This window comes from Haplochromis burtoni, unplaced genomic scaffold (assembly GCF_018398535.1).
Source record: "Haplochromis burtoni strain Fernald_Lab_line unplaced genomic scaffold, NCSU_Asbu1 Contig_156, whole genome shotgun sequence".
Taxonomy (NCBI): domain Eukaryota; kingdom Metazoa; phylum Chordata; class Actinopteri; order Cichliformes; family Cichlidae; genus Haplochromis; species Haplochromis burtoni.
The window spans coordinates 1,108,954-1,123,731 of record NW_024582517.1 but is presented as its reverse complement, the minus strand read 5'-3'; the positions used below and the strand labels follow the sequence as shown (position 1 = coordinate 1,123,731).

Here is a 14,778-nt window from a genome sequence, read left to right as displayed (position 1 = left end):
AGTTGGCATAAGTACAAAAGCTAAATAGCCATTCATTCAATACATTAATTATTAGAATGTTCAATAAATGTTCGTATTACTTATTTATTTACTTAATTATTTTTTGGAAAACTGAGCATCTTATCCTAAATAAGTTGGGATGATTGCTTGATCAGACATCCAAGTTTAGGATAAATGACAGTCCATTCAAAACAAAACTTTATTAAAACCATTACAATACATTCAACATTTAGCCACCTAACACATTGAGACGAGCAAATAAACGCTGGACCTTTTGTAAGCAGAGGCCCTGCCCCGCACTGTGTGGAGATCTTAAAGACGGGGACGTGTTATTGCCGGAGGTCGCCAGAGGTCAGCATTGCACACTGCACATGCTGTTGCTGTCAGCGGGGAGTTGCTGTTACGGCGTGTAAATAAGATCGCAGATTTCTTATTTGCAGTCGAAATAAAGCTGATTTTTTTTTCTTTTTTTGTTGTTGACGGATTTCGTCGGTTTCAGTCGATGCGGGATCAGCTTTACGGACCGCGTGTGTGAGATGAGTTTCGCAGTGCTTTGGGATGCGCAGTGCGCTTTGCTGACTGGAAGTGCTGCAGTGTAAACAAGACTGTCCGAGGCTGCAGCGCTGCTATCTGCACAATAAAACATACACAATTCCGCTCATAGCTGACTTCTAGGCTCAGAAAAGAAGAGCTGTATTTTCGCCGCGAAAAATCAGGCATCTTTTTTTTTCCAAAATGCGCAAGGATTTTGGTTAATTTTCTCCAGGGGAAGAAAAAAGAAAACTGGAGCTCTTTGGGGATTTTCTCTCTTTTTAAATGTAATCAAACTAGACATCTGTCACTCGGCACATCTGCTACTTCTGGGGACACATAAAAGGTTTATCTCGTCGCCTGATTAAACAGATGGACCTTGGCTGCCAAGGACCCAACAACTCCTCCAGCCAAGATGACTGACAACCAGGAAACCCAAGATGCTGCTGCTGAGGACACGACTCCGTCCGGGAGCGCGACCTTGCCGCTTCGTCAGCCGTGCGAGCGCCTCTCCTGCCACAAGAGCAGCGTGTGCTCCCGCTCCTACTTTGTGGTAGTGATGGTGTTTTTTCATGTTTACATCATTAACGTGATCGCGCTGCTTTTCTACGTGCACTACAACAGTGGGCAGGAAGACGCGAACCGAAGTCGTGATGCTCCCAGCAGCGGCCACCAGCGCCCCGAGTCGCGACGTCCGCCATCGAAAGACGAGCTTCAGCGCGATATTTCTCTGCCACGGATAGAGGGAATAAGGGTGAGTTAGGGTGAGTACTTGAGGATGATGATGATGCATCGCTCCTTCTGTCATCCTCTCACACGCCTTTGATTTCCCTTTCAGGTGGGACATGTCCAGAAGGTGTCACTGGTGTCAGGGAGACTTCACGAGATGAGGACTTTGAGCCTGAAACCGCTTCTTTTTGGTAAGAGGCTGCACAGCCACGTAGCTAAAAGAAGATAAAAATGAAGATCTGCCTCAGATGCCCAAAAGGAGAATAAAAAAAGAAGTGCTGCAGCTTACACTTGGCTACTTTACCTTAACATAACCCAGACTGGGCTGATTATTGTGCTACATCTAGGACCTCATAAAATAGGCAAGTAAGTCCTAAGGCAACTACTCTATTCAAAGTCGGTCCATTGCACATGGGATGCAATTAGGGTCTCACAGCTGACTGGGTAAAGGGCAGAAATGCATCTGTACCTGAAAAACATAATGCATCAGTGCACAGCATGCAGTGGGAATGCTTTGCAAGTATTATGAAGTGGGTGAAATGTAGGCCTGTAGTCATTTGGATTGCTTCCTGATCTATTCACATGTTTTGTTTTTATAAGTAATGCGATTTCCTGCAGATTTTAAAGAGCTGACTCAAGGTTGATATAAGAAGATTTGCTGTAGGTTAGCTAGACACTAACTGAACTTTGGTTTGACAATATTTGAAATTCAAATTAATCTGATAGTTGTGGTTTTTTCTTTAATCAAGTAAATTTTGAAAATGTGAGACACAATATTCAGAATTTCCAAAAGTCAACAAGTTCATCTTTTAAATCAGTCAACAACTGGTTAAATTCCAGCCTGAGGAATGTAGCCTGACATTATAGAGTGGTACTTGTATGGCATCATTCTACTCAATTTGAGGACTCCGGTCTCATTCACCCAATCACATTCACACTCATACAGTGCTTTTATCTATACCTAACCACTGTTTTCTAACATTCATGTAAATACTACTATTTAATGCAGGAAATTCAGGGTTCTTGCTCAAGGATTCTTTGAATCATGGGGCTCCATCCACCAACCTTCTGACTGACCTTCTTAACCAATTGGTAGATGATCCTTCCTACCACACTTTCTAAGCTACCCCATTAGTTTAAAAAGAGAAGATGAAGAATCAGACAGATAATGCTGTCTTAATTTCCTCCGTAGTGTTTCTTACTTTTTGTGTTTCTGCAGAGATCCCGGGTTTTCTGTCTGAGGATGAGTGCCGTGTGGTGATGCAGCTTGCCCAGCTGAAGGGTCTAATGGAGAGCCAGTTAATGGTACAAGATGGTCAGGAGGAGCTGGCCAGGGAGCTCAATCTCAGCCCAGAGGAGATCTTTAACCTTCTAGATATCAACCAGGATGGACAATTGCAGCTCCATGAGGTGTATGTCAGTTTGTGGACTGAGAGGCATAGTGCGCAACCTGAAGTATTTTTTTGTTACTTTTTGCTTCAGAGGTCTCTAACTCATTCCATCTTAAACACTATGACTCCTCCAGATACTGACTCATTCTCGAGTGAGAGATGGCATCTGGCTCACACCAGAGAATCTGCGAGAAATTTATGCTGGGCTCAAAGCTGACAAGGATGGCAATGGTAAGAAATTAACTTAATTAATCATTTCCACCAAGACCTTGTAAAAAAGATGCAAGGTAATGTGTATTCTGATTTTCCATTGAGAATTTACTTTACCTTGCATCTTTATCTCACGTGTTTCAGTGCAGCCCTTCACATGATTTGCTGTTATTTTCATAGGCTGCAGTGCTTTTGAGCTCTCAGGGCCACAGTAACTACCTCCTTACATAAACAATGCATTTATGGATAATTTTGAAAAGATTTTAGGTGGCAACTAAACTTACTTACCTTCTGCTATACATTTAATTTCTTTTCCAGTACAACGTTTTCAAGCAAGTTTCAGTGCTATATGTCCATGCTAGTAACAATGATGTGATAAGAATCTTAGTCAAATATTGAGCTCTATTTAAACATAAAAGAGTTAAAGAGGAATTAAAGAGTGTAACTAGCAGAAAAGTGCTGCCAATCAGATGTGTTGATTAAGTGATGTGGTGGGGCGTGGTTTGCGGTGCCGTGCAGACGCACCTGCATGACATCCGGAATCACAATCCGTGCGTCTGCAAGTTGTGTGGAATGTGGTGTGATGAATGTGTGGCTGCCAGCTGAGAGCTGCAGCCACACATTCATGCAGTATTAAATTTGGGTCTGAATAACAATCTATGGACCCGGCGTGTCTCAATCACACCACGAGTGATCATCAGCAAGTCTAACCATCTCTGTACAAGCAGAAGTTTTAGCAGATTTGGAGTATTCAGGTGTTGTCATGGGAAGGTTTGCGACAGGCAGCATGTGGACCCAAGTGCAGGACTCGGCAGACAGACTTATCTGAAAATACATCTTTATTAACTGGCAAAAGGCTGATTTAACAAAATATAAAGCAGAGCAGAATAGAGCTAGCGCTAGAAAAAAACAAACTGGAAGGAACTAATGCTGACTAACAGATAGCTATAACATTAGGGCATGTATGACAAGGACAAAACAGGGAACTGAGAAAAATGAGAGATAAATACACATAAGAGGTAATTAGGGAGATGGATCACAGGTGAACTAAATCTGACTAACGAGACAGAAATCTATACATAATGCACACTGGACAAGAGACAAAGTAAGACAGGAAATATCAGCAACACACACAAACAGACTCAGACTAAGACATGTGAACTTGACCCTGGGACTGAGGAGACAAAGGGATGGAACGTAGAGAGAGAAACATGGGAACAGGAAAGGGGAAAGCACACAGAGCCACACTACAGCTGTATTAACTAGACAAGACAGGGAATGCAGACAGACATGGAGACAGAACACAGGGACTGGACACGGGGACATGACTCGGGAGACAGGGATCACAAAAGGGACTAACATCAACCAAGGAACTGTAATAGAAAAATGGATAAGGATGAAACTGTTCAGAACTAGAACATAAACCACTTCACTAAACCCACAAAGCTCAACACAGTGGGTCATCGACCCAAACCCATGTATCAGTGGCTCCCAGACTCTGGAACTCGCTCCCTTTGAGTTTGAGATCTGTGGACTCAGTCATGTCTTTTAAAAAGCAGTTAAAAACCTATCTGTTTAAACTCGCTTTTGGTTGATTTTGTTTTGTTTTAGATTTTAATGTCTGTTTTCTGCCTCTGTAAAGCACTTTGTGATTTTATCTTGAAAGGTGCTATATAAATAAAATTTTACTTTACTTTACTATGAACCATGACAGATGTGTTAATGTGAGGCCATCTGTCCAAAGCTAAAGCTTGGCTGATACTGAGTCATGCAACAGGACAATGATCTCACTTGCACCAACAAATCTGCAAAAGGACGGCTGTTAAAGAAAAGAATTAAGATCTTGTAATCGTTCAGTCAAAGTTCAGAGGGTCTGGAGGTAACAGAGGCCTCAGGAGAGCTGTGCAAAAGTTGCAACAAGTTGCAACAAACCTCAGTTAACTGAAGCTACATTACTAAGAAGAGTGTAGAGAATTCTGCCGCAACAATGTGAGACACTGCAGAAAACAATTGCTTCAAGTTATTGCTGTTGCAGGATGTTCTACGAGCTACAACTCTGAAAATGTTCATATGACTGTGCATCCTCATACTTTGGGTAGGTTTGCTGAGTCTAGAAGAGTTCAGGCTTCTGAGCAACGATGCTTTCCAGCGCTTCCTGTTGCAGCGCGGGGTGAAAAGGAGTCAGCTGGTGAGAAACAGCAGACACACGTGGTTGTACCAGGGCAAAGGAGCACACCAGGTCCTCCAAGACATCAAAGAGAGGTAAGAAAGACAAACCGTTACTGGGATTCATCCTGTGCTTACATTTATTTAAAACGTTTCCTTTCACTTGTCAAAGGGTGATTCGCCTCACTCGACTCCCACCCACATTAGTGGATCTTAGTGAACCTCTTCAGGTGGTTCGCTATGAGGAGGGGGGACATTACCATGCCCACCACGACAGTGGCCCGGTCTACCCTGAAACAGCCTGTACACACACACGCCTTGCTGCAAATGCTTCTACTCCTTTTGAAACGTCTTGCAGGTGAGAACCTAGAAGCAGCACTTCTTAACAAATATATCCACGTTTGTTCACATATGAATTCATCTGTCTGACATCATTACTGAACTACTCACTGTTGCTCCATTGTGACAGCTGGCATGCTAGTTTGTGTGACTCAACATTATCTTGCAAAAAATTGTGCACGCTTGTTGTTTGTGTGTGTTTGTGTGCTGTTTGCTTGCACTATACATGTGTGTGTCAATTTAAATCTGTGTTGCACACTTAGGTACATCACAGTTCTCTTCTACCTGAATTCTGTTGATGGGGGCGGGGAGACCGCATTCCCAGTGGCAGACAACAGGACCTATGATGAAGTGGTGCGTAATAGTCAGGAAAATGGTCAGGAAATGTGTGCAAAGTGTCCTGCAAACGTATTGTGTACATTCTGCGCATGTGTTTCATAACTGTGGCGACTCACACATATGTCAGCAACTGCACGAGTATGACATCAGACAAACTATGTGACTGATTTTGAACATGTGTTTCAGTCTCTCATACACAATGACGTGGATCTTTTGGACACCAGACGGAATTGTGACAAAAGTAACCTGAGGGTGAAGCCGACCAAAGGGACCGCTGTTTTCTGGTACAACTACCTTTCTGATGGAAGAGGTGGGTAAATGAAAGACACATTTCCAGTAAAAAAGCAAAAAGAAAATGCAGCAAACCAAACTGCGTATTATTTTCATTACGTATTTCCAGTACACAGATTGTGTACCAACATTCAAATACAATTTGTATGAATGACCTCATTATAACCAGTGCAGGTACATAAATTTGTAGTTTTTGTACCTGATTTTGTTTTCCACTCTCTGAACAAATTTAGAAATGGCTAAGACCATAATATTAACAAATGACAATGATCTGGTCTCGCAGAATTTAAATATACATCTTAAAAATACTACTACTTACTATTTTTACTACTACCCTACTAATAATGATTGATTAAGTAATCAAATTAATATTTTTTGTTATTGTTAATGTTTTTTCCTTAACTTTGATGTCCAAGCTTCTTTGTTGCCTTAGTGCAAGCTTCTATCTTACAGCATTGTCCCGCTTTCACCTACTCACGACAAGATAAACATGTTTCCATATAAAGGGAAATTCGTAATATACACATAGTATGCAGATTCCACTGGAATGTTGATTTAAATAGATTCAAATTCCCAAACATTTACATGTGATGTGAAAAAAATTGGACAGTGCACACATTTGTGAATCCAGTAATTTTGTGCAGGGTGAAAAAGTTTCTGTGCACATTAGCGAATGAGTCTCGATGTGTAATTTGCTTTTTTTTCTATGAAAAGAAATTCATAATCTTAGTAAGTGTTGAATAAGCCTAAAAATCCATCCTAAGAGCTTACATAGACTCAGTATTTCTTGGAAATTAGTGCATACCAACAGTGTTAACATGTTTACAATGTTAGATTTGCAAACTTTTGAGACTAAACAGTGAATAGAGGCTGTTGATACTGATGGTTAACTCTGGTATATGATTGGTTGGTTTGTTGTCATAGAAACATATATGGGAAACATATATCTCATGGTGATGTTAGATCAAAGTGAAGAATACAGTAGATACAGTGTCAGGGATTCATGAATGTCTTTACCACAGTTGACTTTGACTTTGGTGTCAATAGGTAGAAGTAGATGAAAAAATAATGGACATCTGTACAGTCCTGATAGTTGATCAAATTGTTTACGCAATTAAAAGTTAAATGAGATCGCCCTATGACAGCTGGGATAGGCTCCAGCGCCCCCCGCGACCCTGAAAGGGATAAGCGGAAGCAAATGGATGGATGGATGAGATCAAGAAAATATTAGAACTGTTGTTTTGGAGCCTAATAACGTAGATTTAAAAATTCATGTTAATACAGTGATAAATCTAATCTGAACTGCTCTGGTTGCCACCAAAGTGTCAGTATGTTAATGTAAATTTGATTTTTAAATTAAAATAGTTAAAGGATGTTTTTAGTCAAAGGAAAAAAAACACATTTTTTCTCATTAGGTTGGGTGGGGGAACAGGACGAATACGCTCTGCATGGAGGTTGTATGGTCACCCATGGCACTAAGTGGGTTGCCAATAAATGGATCAACATTGATCCGGATTACCAGAGGCAGACTCGCTATCAGCAGTTGGTGTTACAACAGCCAGAAGAGGAAGAAGATGATGATGAAGATCTGACTATGAACACAGGAATACAGAGTCCTAGCATCCATCAAGACTTGTAGCTTATCTGCCAAATAATACAAATAAGAAATCCCAGCCTTCCTCAGTCCTGTGCACAATGTTTTTGGTAACACCCTTTGTGGCCAGTATGTAGGGACAAGATTTATTCAGGGAATGAGGTCACAGTGGGTTTATGCAACAGTAAAGAGATGTTTTGTTGTTATATTTTTTTGCTTGGATATTGCTATCCTGTTATTTTTATCTACCAAAACCTCGTGTGTTAGAAGTATTGCACTAGAAACACAGTCAAGGAGTTGCAATTTTAAAAGCTTTTCTTTGCATGCGTCAGATGTGCAACAATTGCACTTGAAAACTGAAAACAAAAACCTTTCAGTGTTCTACCTTCTTATTGCTGCCATTACCAAAAAATAGGCTCACACACTGTCAGTGTGATGCATGTTGCCTTTGTTTTTCTCCCTTGAATTCATCGGTACCTTTTCCACGTGGAATGCACAATACATGAAATGCACAAGATATCTTCCAGATTTCATTTTATTTATTATGTATTTATTTTTGAATGCACTCTCACTCTCCCACATTGAATAAAATAAAGTGAGCTCTTCTGTCTTGAACACTAGTCTTTCTTTTATATAAGTTAAATTAAAAAAAAACTGTATGAAAATGAAGGAGACACCCTTATCACACAGTGGGATAGCTCAGAAAGTAATAAATTGATATTGCATAAATTCATTATTCCTTCTACTCAATGTTTTTCCACGTGTTTGCATGAAGGCCTTAAAGTTTCGTGCTGGTATGCAGCTCCTGTAATCAAAAAAGTGTTTTAAATATTTATTCGTCAGCCATAACATATCCATACCCAGACAGATGAAAGTTGCGTTTGAAAATGAAACCTGAATGTTGGCTGGACGTACCATTGACGGCTCATATCTTGGGATGGTTGTCGCTCCACGGTGGTTTAGACAGTGGAGCACAGCGTCGTGTACGGAGGCAAAAAGACGTCTCTTTGTTATTTTCTCAGAGAAGAAGTCACCATGCTCTAATTGTTCCACCACAGAGGCTGCAAACAAAAGAGTCTATGAGTGAATTATCACCACCATAAAGTGCAGCACAATACACCTGCAGCAGCAGTATTCACTTACCTTGACAACCAGCCATGTAGACATCTACATCAATCTCACTGAAGTCCTGGAAAATCTGTCGATATAATAAACCTCTGTTATTTCAATAATTTATACCAGAATGGATCTTCAGGGTCAATTTTGCTGTGACAAGCTATGAATCTGTTACAGAAAATTTTAAACACCGGCATTCAAAAAGTATGCTGCTCTGTGTCTATATTTGACATTGCTATTTAAAAACAACCCTTTTTCCCTGAATTATCTTAAAGTCTTATGGTTGTGTTCCAAGCTTTTAAAACAGCATAAAATGTGTGGGTATTTCACTCATGAAATAATTGCCTGCTTATCACTTACATTTTTCATGGTCTTGATAGCCACTGTGTCAATGAAGTTAGCTGTGGAGAGGTCAAGAATGATGGAATGAATATCCCAGGTCCATTTGCCCAGGGAACCCAGAGACATTCGCTCAAGATCCTGGCTCAAGGTGTCCTCACTGCTTGAGCCCAGAGTGGTGGTGTCCCCATCCTGCAGCTCAGACATCCATCCTAAGCTGGTGCAATCTGGATCTCCTCCTTTGAGGTATTCCCATCTACCGTCTGGTGTTCGGGGAGTGGTTGGGATGACAAACACTGTCCCATTTTCCCTCTCAGTCCCACCCTGCTCGTCCTCCACTATAACGGTCCTGTCTATGGATGTGTCTCTCCAACAGCCACCCTCTTCCTCCACAGAGAACTCTGAAAGTTGTCTAGCTGCCCTCTGTGCTCGTCTCTTAGGAGTTGGATATAAAGGAAATTATTGTTAATATAGCTGTGAAGGTTTTAGGTTTAGAGGACTTGGGCTACTGATGGCCCACATCTTTCATTATTCTTTCGACTGCTCCCTTTAGAGGTCACCACAGTGGATCATCTGTCTCCATCTCACCCTACCTGCATCATCCTCTTCTATTACACCAACCCTCTGCATGTCCTCCTTCAGTATATCCATGGATCTTCCTCTTTTTCTTCTGCCTGGCACCTCCATCCTCAACACTGTGTTCAGCCTCCTGTCTTTTCTGTCAGCTCCAAACCGTGCATCATAGCATGTTTCACTACGTCTTAAACCTTCCTTCTCACTTCTCACTCTGACATTCATCTCCATCCTGCCTGCACTCTTTCGCATCTGTGTGACTCATATTATGTAGAGGACATATACTGGGTAAACTGGGAAAAGGTTGTTGAGGTGGAGCTGCCAGGCAGGAGAAAAAGAAAAAAGGCCCAAAAAGGAGGCTTTTGGATGTGGTGAGAGATGACATATATGTGGTTTGCATAAGAGAGGAAGATGCAGTGGGCGAGAAGAGATGCTGCAGTGACCCCGAAAGAGAGCAGCTGAAAGGAGAATAAGATACTGAACATTACTTCTCTCTTGGCCTGCCTCTTTGCCCGTCTCTCAGCCCGTCTTTCTCTTCGTTTCTGTTTAGCCTCCTGCCTCCTTTTGTAGATAATCATTTTGCTGATGTTAAGGCCACTCTGAAAACAGGAAGAAGAATAAAATATAGGATGAGGATAACACAAATGCTCACAAAAAAGGGTAGGGATCTGTAATTGTCTGGTTTTATGTTCTCAAACTGCTTTTGTCATGTGTGATAATAAATGATTGGAATTGGGACTGGCAAGGTCATTTCGGTGATGCATTTCTTTTTCCACTGTGCAAGACGATTTAATTATTGATCAAGAAAATAGTGAATGATCAGACTATTCAAGAGATAAAGTCACAAGTTGCAGTCGTGGGCTTGATATCATTCTTACAGACCTTTTCTTTCAGGGCTTCCAGGTAGAGATCAGCATTGGCGAAATAAACTGTTGCAGACGAGCGGAATATAGTAACACCTGGAATCCCTCTCGCCTGTCAAACACAGAGACATCATTAATTATTTGGCAGTCAAGGGAGACAAGCTTTTACTCATGGCTTTCTGTCTCACCTCTCTGTGCATTTCTATATCCACATAGAGCTCTGTACCTGGAATATTTCCCAGAACAGAGTATGTCGGCCTGAGAAAAGAAATAAAAACACTTAATGTATGTGCACATTATGTTTGCATACAGCCAATTTGTCTAATCTGGCAAATCCTGCAGTCTAACATCTTGTCCCTAATGCTGCATCTCACAAACAGCATGACTGACAGACTGCAGAGTGAATTGCTATGATTAGGTGAGAGGTGTCTTACAGCTGAGTCCTGAAGATAACCGTAAACACTGCAAAGGTGACAGATGCTGCCAGGCCCAGGTCCAGATTGAGGAGCAATGTTGATACCCAGGTGACCAACCAAACCACCTATGAGACACAGGGTTACACTGCATTATCCCGTTCCTGTGACAATTATTGTGAAACTCTGTAACTACATTTAAATATGATTTAAAATGATACACGATCACAATTCGTTATCCTCTCACCAGGTCGATCTTGCTGCTCCTCCACAGTGTAATGATGTCATAGTACTGCTTGAACATCCCTTTCAAATTTACAAACACAACTGCTGATAGGACGGCCTAAAGCAACAAGAATAGTCAGGAATATGGTCAGAAATGCCAGAAAATCTGTAAAGCATCATAAAAACAGTAAAGACAGGCAGGTCATAGCGCAATCTGACCTTTGGCAGGTCCTGGAACAGTGTCCCAAGTTTAAGTATGGTCACTAACACAATTAGAGATGAGGCAACTCCAGCCATCTGCACAAACAACACAAAGATATGACAGCATGTGTCTAATACATATATTGCTAACATTTAGCAGTCCCCAAACAACTATTTGATTGCTTCTTGTCTCCATTTAGCTTTGGGTTTGCATAATAACTAAACATCATAAATGTCAAATTTCTGGTTTACTATTCTTTATTTTTTAAATTAAGGTACTCAACTGGGACATATTTGTAGCCAGTTTGCTGTACAGCTCTCGCACATGCAGCGCTTTTTTGGAATGTCTTTGGCTTGTGATGTAACACTTGTTTCTAGGCTGCCTCTGTGTAAAGTTTTAACTTCAGGTGCTCACTCACTTGTGTTTTGACCCCAGTTGTGTCTTGTATTAGACTTCGAGACATAGAGGAGCAGACAGAGAAGCACTGAAAGAAGCCTCCAACTGTATTACTCAGACCCAGCGCCACAAGCTCCTGTGACAGGGTGGAGACAAAGACACACAATTTGGAGAGAAAAAGATGAAAACAACAGAGTTTTACTGAATGTAGAAAAAGTCATGGATTATTTGTTGTGAGGTCTTATTCACCTGGTTACTGTCCACCTTGTATCCATGTTTCAGTGCAAATGTTTTTCCGAGGGAAATAGTTATGGCGTATCCAACAATGGCCAGTGCAAAAGCATCACCGATGACTTCTCCGAAAAGATTCACATCTGGTACACTGGGGGAGCTTAAACTGGTGCACAGGTGGGGGATATGAAGGAAACCGGTTAGTTCTAACATGCTCGAAAAATGACTTAAGCAAAATGACAGCAGTAGAAGATAAAGTTAAATGCATACCCACTAGGAATTTCTCCAACAACTGAAATTGTGTAGTTGGTGTTCAAGTGGGCATAGGAGGATATCAGTGTCCCTGCCACAATCTAAAATGATCACAGCAAACACGAATGTCACAAACATAAAGGTGCAAAGCTAAATTTCGCAGCACATGTCTACCTTAAAAATCAATCAGTAAAATTCAGTCATTCGTATGACTAAATAGATGATGTGCACTTAATTATTAGCCATAATCTTCTGCCATGAAGTGCAAAAAGAGAGAGGCCCCTACGGTGCTGCTGATTCAGCTGCTCTTTTCCACTGTGTCTGTGCTTTTTCAGCACCGCTGCATCAGCACAGAGCACAGAGGTGATAACCGAAAGAGCAGCCAGAGAGGGTCTCCTCCGGTCAATTTACCGTGATAAGCTCCACTGGGATGGGAACTGGCAGCTTTGAACTGAGAAATGAGTTGAGCTCCTTGGCTGCAATTAGAAGCACTATAGTCACAACGCTGACCAGCAGTGTGGGAAGATGAGTGTTTGGCAGCAAAGAGCAAACATCCTTCAGAGTCTGTAAATTTTTTATAAAGTTATATGAAGTTATATAAAGTGACATAAAAGTGACATTGTACTGATTTTGCTCAGAATGGTGTCTTTAACAAGCCGTGTTGCCTGCATAGGTAGAAATCAAACTATGACAGATAACTGATTTCAGATTATCACATGCCTTGTAGTTAACTCTGGAACCACTCAGTACTTTTAAATACTTTTTCCAATGTATGCTTTAGTACTCTGCAACAAAAACAGATTAGGATGTGTCAAATCAGTAAAATCATTAAAAATGCATAAAAGATGTCTAAATGAAAGAGACAAAGTCCTAAAAGCATTTGTGCTACTTAGGTGAGAGTATGTATGCAGCTCCTCTGTGAGTGTCAATGCTGCGATTTAACACATACACTCAAGTTGTTCCAACACATGTAAAAGAATAAGGTCAGGACTGTTTTATTAACAGAAACACAGAGAGCACTTACTTACAATACTTCATAGTACTCACATACACCAATGACAGCGGACCACTAAACCGCGTAGGGGAAACTCCAAAGATGTACTTCAGTTGTGCCACCACAGCATGGGCTGCTGCAGCTGTTGTGTAAGCTCGCACCAGAGGTTCAGACAAATATGTCCCCACAAATCCAAACTTTACCACACCCAGTAGCACCTGTAAATGCGATATTTTCAGTACGTATGTGTTAATGCAGCTGTAATAGCAAAATAGGGTGTTATTGTTTTCTGAGATGTTCCAGGTTTGCAAACCTGAATAAGACCTCCTAGCACAGTAGTAGCTGCTGCCACTTGCACCCTGTATGAGTCCCTGGCAGTCACATCTACCTCTGCAGTGATGTTGGTCCCATTCACTTTCTGGAAATCTACATCCGGAGCAAGTCTTTCTGTCACACTACCCACCATGATGCTGAGCACCGTAAATGTGCCTGAACACAATAAAACATAGCAACTCGTGTGATTACAACAGTTACCACAGCTGCCATGGCACAGTGTATGTCTCCCATTTGCATCACTACCTATGGAAACATGGCGTGATGTTCCAAAAAAGAAGTAGACCAGTGCTGGGTAGAGCGATGAGTAGAGGCCAAATACAGGAGGTAAAGAAGCCAGTAATGCATATGCCATACCTGTAGATGACAGATGTTTTCTTACACCAGCTGACGGACAGGTATGTTTAAGGAGCTATGCTATTTGAATACAACTGGCAAGTCATACTAAAATATTCCCATACCTTGTGGCAGGTGCATTATACCCACACTAATCCCGGAGATGAGGTCTGGCATGCCGTAGTCCCAGACTGAGTACTTGGGGAGCCAGTATAACACAGGCAGTCTCCTCACTATACTTTGCTTGAGGTAATGTATGTTGCATCTGGGAGGAATTTGAAGAATTCAAGAAGAAGAACTGTGAAAATCTTTGTGCTGTAGAGCTGCTGGTAGGTATTCTTTAGGACCTTACCTTAAGGCATTCTTTAGCTGCTCACTTAGAGAAGAGTGGATATCAGCATATGATTTCCTCTGTGTTACCTCTTCCAGTTTCAGTTCATCAAGCACATCCCTCTCCACTCTGAATCTCTCAGATCTGCGTGCAGATTCCATCTGTCTAACTCTGTCTAAGTACAAAGATTCTTTCTGACTGCAAGCGTGCAACCAAAAGCAGATGCCGGAGAAGTGTTGTGGAAGCAGCAACTGCATCTGCATATGTACACCATATTGCCTAATGATTAACTACAGCCAGGATATTGTGGGCAGAGCTATTACAAAGATAGTGGACCGGATGAAGCAAAATATATAATTATGTGCTGAAAATAGAAAAAGGTTAACTCAGTGATCATGTGTTTCCATTCATGTTGTTTTATTTTTTCCATTCAGCAACAAAACTGAAGCTAACGAACCATGAACAGTCATACCCAGGCAACTATTTAATGAAGTCAAAGTGACAAAATCAAACGTGGGTTCTTTTAAAGCTTTATGTCCCTTTTTATGAGAAACTCTGATTTCTGAAGCTTGTGCACACACAGT

At 41.3% G+C, this 14,778-nt stretch overlaps 2 protein-coding genes across 4 annotated transcripts; one reads left to right on the top strand and one right to left on the bottom strand.

Moving 5' to 3' along the window:
- Nucleotides 1–336: 336 nt before the first annotated feature.
- Nucleotides 337–7,729, top strand: p4htmb (prolyl 4-hydroxylase, transmembrane b). The gene is made up of 9 exons (XM_005932251.3): nt 337–1,285; nt 1,370–1,451; nt 2,480–2,670; nt 2,786–2,882; nt 4,961–5,123; nt 5,200–5,385; nt 5,630–5,720; nt 5,892–6,015; nt 7,412–7,729. Exons 1-9 carry the CDS (start codon nt 947–949, stop codon nt 7,633–7,635), a joined length of 1,497 nt encoding a protein of 498 aa, XP_005932313.1. The 5' UTR covers nt 337–946; the 3' UTR covers nt 7,636–7,729.
- A 526-nt stretch (nt 7,730–8,255) lies between these two features.
- Nucleotides 8,256–14,418, bottom strand: slc26a6l (solute carrier family 26 member 6, like). 3 transcript variants are annotated; one of them, XM_005932250.3, is made up of 19 exons: nt 14,216–14,418; nt 13,989–14,128; nt 13,774–13,884; nt 13,508–13,683; nt 13,248–13,412; nt 12,612–12,764; nt 12,219–12,301; nt 11,967–12,114; nt 11,740–11,853; nt 11,339–11,416; nt 11,142–11,237; nt 10,916–11,022; nt 10,670–10,739; nt 10,501–10,593; nt 10,107–10,217; nt 9,067–9,480; nt 8,734–8,788; nt 8,506–8,651; nt 8,256–8,395 (listed from the first exon to the last, which is right to left on the bottom strand). In XM_005932250.3, exons 1-19 carry the CDS (start codon nt 14,353–14,355, stop codon nt 8,369–8,371), a joined length of 2,427 nt encoding a protein of 808 aa, XP_005932312.3. In that variant the 5' UTR covers nt 14,356–14,418; the 3' UTR covers nt 8,256–8,368. The 3 variants fall into 3 exon arrangements, with proteins under 3 accessions (XP_005932312.3, XP_005932310.3, XP_005932311.3); XM_005932248.3 differs by having other exon boundaries at nt 8,284–8,651; XM_005932249.3 differs by lacking the exon at nt 12,612–12,764 and having other exon boundaries at nt 8,284–8,651.
- Nucleotides 14,419–14,778: the final 360 nt, after the last annotated feature.